This window comes from Doryrhamphus excisus, chromosome 12, assembly GCF_030265055.1.
Source record: "Doryrhamphus excisus isolate RoL2022-K1 chromosome 12, RoL_Dexc_1.0, whole genome shotgun sequence".
Taxonomy (NCBI): Eukaryota; Metazoa; Chordata; class Actinopteri; order Syngnathiformes; family Syngnathidae; genus Doryrhamphus; species Doryrhamphus excisus.
The window spans coordinates 11,703,597-11,715,111 of NC_080477.1; the positions used below are offsets into that span (position 1 = coordinate 11,703,597).

General features: G+C 40.2%; 1 protein-coding gene across 2 annotated transcripts; it reads left to right on the forward strand.

Annotated features, from left to right (window-relative positions):
- The first annotated feature begins 1,858 nt into the window (after nt 1-1,858).
- ampd3a (adenosine monophosphate deaminase 3a) lies at nt 1,859-11,510 on the forward strand. 2 transcript variants are annotated; one of them, XM_058089063.1, is made up of 14 exons: nt 1,859-2,107; nt 2,273-2,459; nt 3,344-3,509; nt 3,580-3,799; nt 5,026-5,155; nt 5,239-5,433; nt 6,369-6,500; nt 6,585-6,748; nt 6,824-6,950; nt 7,522-7,685; nt 7,773-7,893; nt 10,104-10,277; nt 11,144-11,254; nt 11,332-11,510. In XM_058089063.1, exons 1-14 carry the CDS (start codon nt 1,887-1,889, stop codon nt 11,503-11,505), a joined length of 2,286 nt encoding a protein of 761 aa, XP_057945046.1. In that variant the 5' UTR covers nt 1,859-1,886; the 3' UTR covers nt 11,506-11,510. The 2 variants fall into 2 exon arrangements, with proteins under 2 accessions (XP_057945046.1, XP_057945047.1); XM_058089064.1 differs by having other exon boundaries at nt 2,273-2,318.
- The last annotated feature ends 5 nt before the right edge of the window (nt 11,511-11,515 follow it).

An 11,515-nucleotide genomic window follows, 5' to 3' on the forward strand; every position in this document is an offset into this window, starting at 1 on the left:
AGAAACAAAAGAAAGGCCCTCCTTCCCGCCCTCCATACTAGACACACACACACACACAATCACACAATAACACACAGTAGGGAGACATGGCATGGCACTGAGGATCAAGGAAACGCCACCTTTAGGGCCGTCCACGCTGGGAGGAGCTGCAGGCCGTGCCATCGGTCCCCCGACTCCGACAGACGGGCGGACCCCCACATTAAAGGGAGGAACCCCCAGCCGGCCGGGTCGAAGGGACCCAAGGATGGCACCCGACACAGCCCCCATTGTGGAGGACCCCCCCTGAGGAAACACTGGAGTTAAAAGCTGAAGACTAAGAGCATAAAATAGTACTAAAAAGATAAAAACATAAGAAAAGTTTAAAAATATTAGTTAAAAGCCTGATTAAAATTGTGTGTCTTTAATCTTTTTTTTATTTTTTTAAATATCAACAGTCTCCGCAGTCCTGACTTGTGCTATTTGTGTTGTGTTTATATGAGGCCTTAATCCTCCTACGCAATGTCCTCATGTGGGCTGTATGTTCATTCTTGGAATATGCTGTGGGCCAATAAAAAAACAATCTTTCCATGGTCACTTGCTATGAATAGCTGTGTTTTGAGCGTATCTGCTGTTGGTGCATCACCCCCACTATTACTATCTGTACTCTGATAAAAGCACCCAGGTTGTATGAGGTCCTGTTAATCTGTCTGTAGATCTCTTTGCCACATACACACGACAAAACAAGCAGTAGTGGACATATCATTAAAAGTGTTGATGATGTTACATTGAAGAGGAGACAACATCACCATCGGAAAAATGGCTATGATCAGCACTGAAAGTAGAAATGTATTGGTACTGTATGAAAAAACATAACTACAGAGGTTTCTATTTCTTAACCCCCCGCCCTCATGTGCTATAATTTATTCAAACAATAGTGGTCATTTGTAAAGTGAAGGATTAATTGAAAAAATAATTCATTCATTCATTCATTTTCTACTGCTTATCCTCACGAGGGTCACGGGGGTGCTGGAGCCTATCCAAGGTGTCTTCAGGCGAGAGGCGGGGTACACCCTGGACTGGTCGCCAGCCAATCACAGGGCACATATAGACAAACAACCATTCACACTCACATTCATACCTATGGACAATTTGGAGTCACCAATTAACCTAGCATGTTTTTGGAATGTGGGAGGAAACCGGAGTACCCGGAGAAAACCAATGCATGCACGGGGAGAACATGCAAACTCCACACAGAGATGGCCGAGGGTGGAATTGAACCCGGATCTCCTAGCTGTGAGCTCTGCGCGCTAAAATAATCCAATCAAACCTAATTAGACAGCAAGATGATGAGTTGTCATGCATGTATTATTTATCAGCAGGATTTAGGAAGAGAAAGAAACTGTGAAAATAAATAAGATATTGTTTGATTAACTGAATACTTGAAAAGGTCATTAATTATGAATCATTGCAGCAGTTTTAATTTCTACGATAATGGTACACAGCTTTCTGGAAGCACTCACCAGACCACTGGTTTAAATAGAACCCCTCAACCCCTCGTCTCTGTGGCTAAAAGCAGGTCTCTTATCTGGACTCGAAGTACAATCACCATTTATGACTGACAGTTGTCAAAAATGCAAGATATTGCAGACACACACACTAATAACGTCCCTGATCAGTGTTAAAAACTCAAAGCTGTGATATACCCTGAAGAGTTCAGAGTAAGCCCCCTGGGTGGAGATGTTGTGCATCATCTTGCCCTTACGCTTCTCACAAAAAAAATGTCCTAACCAGGAGTTCTTTGTTTACAAAGCAGACTGTCCTAACAAGAGGGGCGAGTTCACTATGTATTATAAACAGTACTTTGCTGTCATCACTGACTTTGCCCTGGCTTCTGCCAACTTGCAGACATGCCTCGCCAATTCCCCAAGGTAACGCTGAGTGAGGCTGTGGAGGAGACCCAACTCCTGGCAGAGAAGGTGTATGCGTCGGCTCTGAAAGAAGAGGACAATAAAGATGCATTGTCTATGTTCATGGTGCCCGAGGACTGCCCCATCGGCCTCCAACAAGCCAAAGAGCATGAATTGCTTAAGGAGCTGGCTGAGCAGCAGTCTGAGGAGAGCAGCAAGAGGTAGGCCATGTTTAAAGAGCGGAAACACAATCTGGGACGTTGATTTATTCAAACTGAACGGAATCAATTCTATAGCATACCGAACTGTGATTTTAGAGATTCCTTAGGTCAAATTAGGACTTTTCCAAGAATTCAAGTTAACCAAATATGTTGCTTACTTTGCAGAAGGAAAAGCCTAAAGATGATTCGTTCCCAGTCCATGTCCTTGCAGGTGCCAATCAATCCAGACTGGACATGGTCAGGGGCTCTTGCGCCATTCCAATCACCCAGCTCCAGCTCACTGGGCTCATCATTACAAGAATACTGCCCTGACTACCAGAGGGTCACCATTAGTGGTGATTACTGTGCAGGAGTGAGTGCAGTAAAAAGAGGATTAGTGGCTTGTTTATCATAATAATAATAATAACAATAATACAGTACTGTACTTGTAAATGTGCTTCCTAGCCCATATCCAAATATTCACAAGACACTAGATACACCAGGGGTCTCAAACTCAATTTACTTGGGGGCTAGGGTCTGGGTGAGACTGGGCCACATTAGGTTTTCCAAAAAAACAACAACACATTTATTAACAACAGAAAAATATACAAACTTTTTCACTGCTTTGGTTCCGATTTTCTACAATAAAAGCGCTGATAAAACATTCCACTGTTCTCAAATATCTTAATTTTTATTTTTCTGCACAAAATAAGATGAAAAATAAACAAATCAAGAATAAAGAAAATCAATCAATCAGTAATAAATAAATATAATAATAATAATAAAACAGCAAATAATAAAAATTTAAGAAACCACACATAGTTGCTGGGTAGACAAATTATTTTTTTTAGATTAAAATTAACAAAGCATTATTAGAGCCCTGTAGACATGACAGAACACGACTATAGTCACATTTATACTCTTTTTATTTACAACATATTGCGCAACTGCAGGGTCTTGAAACACATGCTAACTCGCAAACTAGAGAGCTAGCGACCTAAATGGTAGCCTCCAAGTTATTTCCTTTAAACTTAAAAAAAGCCAAAAACTTACCACTTCCACACGGATAGGGAGGATAACTATTAACAGTTATTTAACCTTTAACATGAACATTAATCAAACGTAATAATTTTTTCTGGGTACATGATACCATACAGCATCCATAAAACTAGTGTCCTGCGGGCCACATTTGGCTCGCGGGCCGCATGTTTGAGACCCCTGAGATACACTAATGTGTTGACTTTATGCTTCATTCAGATCACAGTGGAAGACTATGAACAGGCGGCCAAAAGTCTTCTCAAGGCACTGCTCATCCGTGAGAAATATTCTCGGTTAGCCTATCACCGATTCTGTAGAACTACAGCCCAGTTCCTTCGCCGGGCTGAAAATCTGAGTTGGTGTGAAGAGGATGACGTTCAACCAGGTTTGAGCAGACCTTAACATGGCCGATGGTGTCTTTTGTATAACATATTAATCTTGCTGTGGCTCTCTAGATATGTGCCCATGTCCTACAGATGGTGAGGATCCTTACAGTATGGATAACATCCCAGAGAACCTGACCTATGAACTGCAGATGAAGGATGGAATAATGTATGTGTACGACAGTGCTGACGCTCTAAGAGCAAATTGTCCACATGACCTTCCTTACCCAGATCTGGAGACGTTTGCTATAGATCTCAGCCACGTGCTAGCAATGATTGCAGATGGACCCACGTAAGTTGCCAAAACAAACTGACAACAAAGTTATGCTGGTAGAAAACAGAGAACCGGTTCCCATACACGACACTAACAAATTCCTAACTTTAATTTCAACACTGTTAGCACAAAATGATCTAATGTACATGATAGGCTAATTCAGTTGTTTTCAATTATTTTCTTTCGTGCCCTAACTGTGGGACAGAAACTTTTTCGCACCCCATCCCAATTTGAAATTCTATTAATATCACGGATAATATCTATCATATTCAAGAGTCAAACTGCATGGATGTTTGCTAAATACAAGGATGAAGAGTCTTGAACCAGTCATAATGTGCTATATATATCATTATATTGGTATTATATTACTATGGTACCCATTATGTCATTGTATGGTCATATCACCTCCTACTTCGGTACAGGACAAAAAATTACCAAAAAAACAAAAAAAAAACCTTAAACTGTATTATTGAAAGCAGGAAGTGAACAAATGTAACAGTTACTGATTGTAAAAGTACCAGATGGAGGGGTAGGATTTAATAAGCTTTGCTTCTTCCTACTCCTTTTGGACATGTGGAACTGTGAACTGATTATGTGATGCATTCAATTGTAATCTGATGCATTTTCAAATGAAATAAAACCATTACCATTACTATTAGCATTACCATTAGCATCAGCATTAGTATTAGCATTAGCATTACCGTTAGCATTACCGTTACCGTTACCATTACCATTACCAATACTGATGACTGAACATTCTGATAGTGGGTTGGGAACGGCCCATATGCCTGGCTGTATCACTGTTGCTCAAACCGGTCTCCACCAGACACAGTAAAGTTGTTCACGTGATGAACATGATGCCGTTCACTGGACTAACACTGCTGGCCTTTTTGGGGCCTTTATATGGGCCTCCAAAACCAATCGTCAAATTATGCAGTATTGCACAATGTGTATTTGGTCCAACCCATGTGCAATGAACCGTGACAATAGAACTCATCATTACCTGAGCTACCCGAACACTAAGTCAACAATAAATTCACAATATATAATTACAACTGTCCTATAAGTAGAAATATGAATTAATTTCCACCACAGAGTAACTAAGTGACTGGCAGCACATCCTCTCATGCTATTGTGACGAATGAATATGGTATTTATACATCATTATTGTGATACAGTCTGTATACAAATTGAGAATTAAATAAATTAACCAATAAACTAAAAAAAAACATTTTTACTTTTAGCAAAACATACTGCCACAGACGACTCAACTTCTTGAGTTCCAAGTTCTACCTTCACGAAATGCTCAATGAGATGGCTGAGCTCAAGGAACTAAAAGGCGTGCCGCACAGAGACTTCTACAACGTGAGAAAGGTTAGTATGCTTCTTACGAGGCATTAAGCAACCTGTATTGTTCATTTCATAATCGGTGGGCTGACACTGCGTTTGCCACCCAGGTGGATACACACATTCATGCAGCTGCATGCATGTCCCAGAAGCACTTGTTGACCTTCATACAGAAAACTTACAATACAGATTCAGACCGTGTGGTTATGGAAAAGGCTGGCCAGAAGATGACTCTCCAACAGGTGTTCCGCAGTCTCAACATGGACCCCTACGACCTTACTGTGGACTCCTTGGATGTACATGCTGTAAGAAAAAGGGTGCCACTATCAGCCTTTATGTTATCATCATCTGCTTTACTTTTTATTTATGCTAGTGTCCTTAATTTCCAGTCAATTATTCATTCATAATCACCCTACAACTCGATGACAACCAGTTGTAGGTGTGCCAGATGTATGTATATCCTATATCCCGGAGGTCTCAAACACGCGGCCCGCGGGCCAAATGTGGCCCGCAGGACACTAGTTTGAGGCCCCCGCCTTGATATAAGTTTAATGTTAGTGCGGCCCGCGCAAGTTTGATATGGATGCTGTATGGTATCATGTACCCAGAAAAAATTATTACGTTTGATTAATGTTCATGTTAAAGGTTAAATAACTGTTAATAGTTATCCTCCCTATACGTGTGGAAGTGGTAAGTTTTTGGCTATTTAAGTTTAAAGGAAATAACTTGAAGGCTACCGTTTAGGTCGCTAGCTCCGTAGTTTGCGAGTTAGCATGTGTCTCAAGACCCTGCAGTTGCGCAATATGTTGTAAATAAAAAGAGTATAAATGTGACTATAGTCGTGTTTTGTCATGTCTACAGGGCTCTAATAATGCTTTGTTCATTTTAATCTGAAAAAAATAATTTGTCTACCCACAGACTATATGTGGTTTCTTAAGTTTTTATTATTTGTCGTTTTATTATTATTATTATTATATTTATTTATTTATTACTGATTGATTGATTTTCTTTATTCTTGATTTGTTTATTTAATTTTCATCTAATTTTGTGTAGAAAAATAAAAAGTAAGATATTTGAGAACAGTGGAATGTTTTATCAGAGCTTTTATTGTAGAATTAAAAAAAAAAATGTTTTTAATAAATGCGTTTTTTTTTTTTGGAAAACCTCACCCAGACCCTCAAGTGACCCCCAAGTAAATTGAGTTTGAGACCCCTGCTATATCCTATATTCATTTTTACAGGGAAGGCAAACATTCCACCGCTTTGACAAATTCAATTCCAAGTATAATCCAGTTGGAGCCAGTGAACTCAGGGAAATCTTCCTGAAAACTGACAACCTCATCAACGGCGAGTATTTTGCTCGCATTATTAAGGTAAATAAATGTTAGTATACTGTAAATCCAGACAGAATTGTTTTTTTTTTTGGCCATGTTGCATTCTCACTTTGGACTTTACAGGAAGTGTCCCATGACTTGGAAGAGAGTAAATACCAGCATGCAGAGCCACGCTTGTCCATCTATGGGCGCTCACCAGAAGAGTGGCACAGCCTGGCTAAGTGGTTTATTATGCACAAAGTATACTCGCCCAACATGAGATGGATCATTCAAGTACCTAGAATATAGTGAGTCGGTCTATTTTATTACACTTCATTCTTAATTCTTTAAAAAATTGATAATTTTTGTGTTTTGTGTTTCAGCGACATATTCAAGTCAAAGAAGTTGGTGCCCAATTTTGCCAAGATGTTAGAGAACATATTCCTTCCTCTGTTTGATGCAACTCTTCACCCGCGAAATCACAAAGAGCTTCATGTGTTCCTAAAATACGTACGTATTTTTTTAAAATTTATGATACCAATTATAATTCATCAATGGGTACAGTATGCTGTTGTACAGTAAATTGTGTTGACATTGAATCCAGGTATTAAGATGATGACACTGATGGTGGCACCATACTATTTCGGATTTTGGGATGGAGGAGATGAGACTCAAAAGACAAAAAGAAAAAAAAATCAATGATTGTAAAGATTGTTTGTTTGACTGTTGTTGAAAATTGATAATTGAGCAAAATTATTTTAACCTACAAACACAACAAAACAAAACAAAAGACATCAGAACAATATTTTTCACCATCACACTTACTAGTTTCACATCCCATCCATGAATGCCTGAAAAATACTAGTTGAAATTTGTGGATTTTAATATGATTCTCCAATTCTGGTTCTAGTCCATACTCAGGCAGCAGCATTTTAGATTTGTTGGAAAATTTTTAAGAACATCTTGGTGGACCATCCTGTTACTATTGAGCTACATTTAGATTTGTAACTCCCCAACAAGTGAAGAAATTAGCAATACATATTTATATTTTGCTTGTAAAAAGCTTATTTTCTTCCTACAGGTGTCAGGCTTTGACAGCGTAGACGACGAGTCCAAGCACAGCGATCATATGTTCTCATTCAGGAGCCCAAAACCTGAACAGTGGACTGGAGATGACAACCCCCCATACAGCTACTACCTCTTCCATATGTATGCAAACATCATGGTGCTCAACAATCTCAGAAAGTATGAGCTCATTCTTTTTTTCTGTGAATTGTAAAGCGTTCTTCATATTTTGCAACCCTGGAGTTCTCACCTTGTATTGGTTTGTAGAGAGCGTGGCCTTAGCACCTTCCAGTTTCGCCCTCATTGTGGGGAGGCTGGTTCAATCACTCATTTGGTGTCGGCGTTCCTCACATCAGACAACATCTCACATGGACTCAACCTGAAGAAGGTAAACACAGCTCAACGTGTACCATACCAGATTGTTGTTCAGGGCCCCGTTTCACGAAGCAGGTTTAGTGAAAACTCGGAGTATGTTAACCCTGAAATGAGGGAAACTCTGAGTTTTCCGTTTCAAAAAGGGAGGTAAGTCAAACCAGAGACAGAGGAGTAACTCCAGCCTGTTTCACAGAGAGAGGTAACTTAACCTCGGTGTCAGTTACTATGGCAACAGACTCTGTGAACATAACCTGGTCGGGACCAGGTTTTCTTCAATGAACCTCGAGTTTCTTTCTATCTCCGGTGTGATTCATTCATTGTCGCGCGTGTTTAAAGCCAGTTTGGTCGTTTTTCATAATCACCATCACCAACAGCAGTAAAATAAACAGAAAGACAAAATAAATTTTATTTGGTCTTCTTTATTTCCTACAAATAAGAAAAAAAATGTTTTCTTACTTTTTAATTGTTACAATCATCAATACAATTCACCTATGACCATGCACCCACCTCTAACTTGTGTTTTAATAATTCAATTTCCAGATCCGTTTTAGTTATCTGGCGGTCCAGCAGCACCATTTCTTTTTCTGTTTTTTGTACTGTTTTTAATAAATGCACTTTGTAGATTTCTTTTAGTGGTAGCTGGGAACACATAAGGATGACATTATACAGTTGCACATGAATTCCACTGAATTAACCTCTGGAATTTACTGAATACATATCTCACTGTGTCAATCTGTGCTGTGGAGGTTGAGGGACCCTCTTCCTGCTGCCCAGCCATGCTCTGCTAAAATGGATAAGAATCCGTTAATACTTCAGTGTAGGCTAAAAGTCACTATAATCCACATGTAAACACATGTGAATGGAGAGGAAATCAGTAACATCAAGATTTTACCTCTGTAGGCCTCTCAGGCTCCCTCTCAGACACCACAGAGAAGGCAGCAGACATTGTGGTCCCATCATCTTCATCATCCTGTTTAGAGTGTTGTGTTTCACTATGCTATACTTTAAATATGGCATAATCTCTGGACTATTGGCTACTTACAGTTAAAGTGGCACATGGATCCACTAGACCAAGTACGTCTTCAGAATCTGTTGAGACAAAAGAAAAACACATGAAAGGGAAATTAACATTGAAATATAGGCCCAAAAGAAGTTTGAGGCCTAGGCCTATTGCATCTTATCAAGGCTGGTGGCTCCTGTGTAATCATGTCCGAGGATGAGGTTCCTCCAGGGATCCCCTCTGCGACTGGCCTCCCGACAGTCTGACTCATGGCCAGCTCCTCTGCCTCGGTCAGACGTGGTGGGGGTGGTCCTCCGCCAGTTTTGCGGGCAGATGCCCGCTTTCTGTTGGCTGAGTAGAAGTTAGATGTTGCTTTTCATATGTCTGATTTAACTGTATACAGGCGAGGACATTTATGTGTGTGAAAACAATATTATGTTGGAGATAATGCACACTGAAACAGCTGCTGAATGATATTTAGTGGTAAACATGATTAAAAAAAGGCACCCTGACTGTTATGCTGAGGGCTTACCTGTTTGAACAATGTTTTTATATTTCATCTTCAGCTGCTTCCACGTTCTTTTTTCGCCGGTGGGATTACATCTAAGTGACATAAATTGTAGCTGTAACACCATTCTACTTGTTTGCATCTGTAGCCTAATATTATTGTGATTGCATAAATGTATATAATAAATTTAAACTTACGCATTGACTCGAGCACTAATCTTCTCCCACGCCGACTCGCGTTCTTTCGCTGCTGCAGCCGTGTTGCTTTTCTTTTTAAAAACGCTTTCAATGTTGCTTTTCTTTTTAAAAACGCTTTCAATGTTGCTTTTCTTTTTAAAAACGCTTTCAATGTTGCTTTTCTTTTTAAACACGCTTTCAAATTTGCCGTATGACCGCATTAATATATCCAGTTCCAGAGGACTGAAATACGACGATCTTTTCTTCTCACTCGTTGCCATGGTGAATCGAGGGAACAGGGCTCCATTGATCAGGGCTTTTTAAAGTCGTGGTGCACGCGCTTAACTCAGAGTGAACAAACTCTGTGTTGATTGAACCAATTGAAATCACCTGTTCTGAAACCCGTAAGTCAGAGTTTCCTGTCTCAGAGTAGATCAACTCAGAGTTCAGGGTTAGACTCCAGAGTTGGTTGAACCTGCTTCTTGAAACGGGGCCCAGGTATAGAACATTTATTAGTATTTATGTCGTGACCCATTTAGAGCCCTGTGCTTCAGTATCTGTACTACTTGGCCCAAGTCCCTATTGCCATGTCTCCATTGAGCAACAACAGCCTGTTCCTGGAATACTCCAAAAACCCTCTACGAGAGTTCCTGCAGAAGGGCCTCTGTGTGTCCTTGTCTACAGATGACCCCATGCAGTTCCACTACACCAAAGTAATATTTCAACACTTTCAGTCAGTCATTACTGTTTTGTTGTTGTAGTCGCAGAGATCCTCCCCTCACTGCTAATTAGAACTAAAAAACTATTAATTTGCATTTTACATAACCAAAGTTAGACCAGGGTTCAATTCCACCCTCAGCCATCTCTGTGTGGCGTTTGCATGCGTGGGTTTACTCCGGGTACTCCGGTTTCCTCCCACATTCCAAAAAAAACATGCTAGGTTAATTAGCGACTCCAAATTGTCCATAGGTATGAATGTGAGTGTGAATGGTTGTTTGTCTATATGTGCCCTGTGATTGGCTGGCGACCAGTCCATGGTGTACCCCGCCTCTTGCCTGAAGACAGCTGGGATAAGCTCAAGCACCCCCCGCGACCCTCGTGAGGAAAAGCGGTAGAAAATGAATGAATGAATAACCGAAGTTAGCATAGCAATTTTTAAAGGTATGTTTTTTCTTATTTTTCTGTAGTTTTTGTATATAATGATGACTGCCTTCGGGCGGCTTTCCTTTCATTCCAATGTGTTTTTTTCAATGGTCTACCTGGTCGTTTTGATTGATCCCTATGAATTCTGCCATTGATAATGATTTTTTTTTAATTCATGCGATTTGAAAGAAGAAATAATACAATTAAATAACAAGCTGTTTTTAATATTTAGCAGGATGCAAATAAAGTATAGCCCAATTCATATCGTGTAACAATTCCTTACAATGTTATGCAAGATTTGGAGCCTATCCCAGCTGTCTTCGGGCGAGAGGCGGGGTACACCCTGGACTGGTCGCCAGCCAATCACAGGGTGTGCATTGGACCTTTTGTTTTCATATGACATCATGATTGCTAATACTGTTTTTCTTGATGGTAGGAACCTTTGATGGAGGAGTATGCTATTGCAGCTCAGCTGTGGAAGCTCAGCACATGTGACGTGTGTGAAATAGCTCGAAACAGCGTACTGCAAAGTGGACTTCCTGAACAGGTACAGTGTCAGTTTGCTGCTTTTCTATAATTGCCATTTGATAGAAGATGGATCATTTGAATGACTGTCATTTACAGGACAAGAGGCACTTCATAGGAGTGAACTATCTTCAAGACGGTCCTGAGGGTAATGACATTCGCCGCACCAACGTGGCCCAGATCCGTATGGCCTACAGACATGAAACTCTGTGCAATGAACTCAGCTTTATTGTGGATGCTGTTAAGTCTGAACCAATGAATTCTGTTGTATGAATATGTCCAA

Excerpts from the sequence above, each read along its gene's own strand:
- ampd3a (XM_058089063.1), top strand. The coding sequence starts at position 1,887 with ATGCCTCGCCAATTCCCCAAGGTAACGCTGAGTGAGGCTGTGGAGGAG. Across the intron at positions 6,951-7,521 it reads TTCATGTGTTCCTAAAATAC|GTGTCAGGCTTTGACAGCGT; the intron begins GTACGTATTTTT and ends TTCTTCCTACAG. Across the intron at positions 7,894-10,103 it reads ATGGACTCAACCTGAAGAAG|AGCCCTGTGCTTCAGTATCT; the intron begins GTAAACACAGCT and ends TGACCCATTTAG.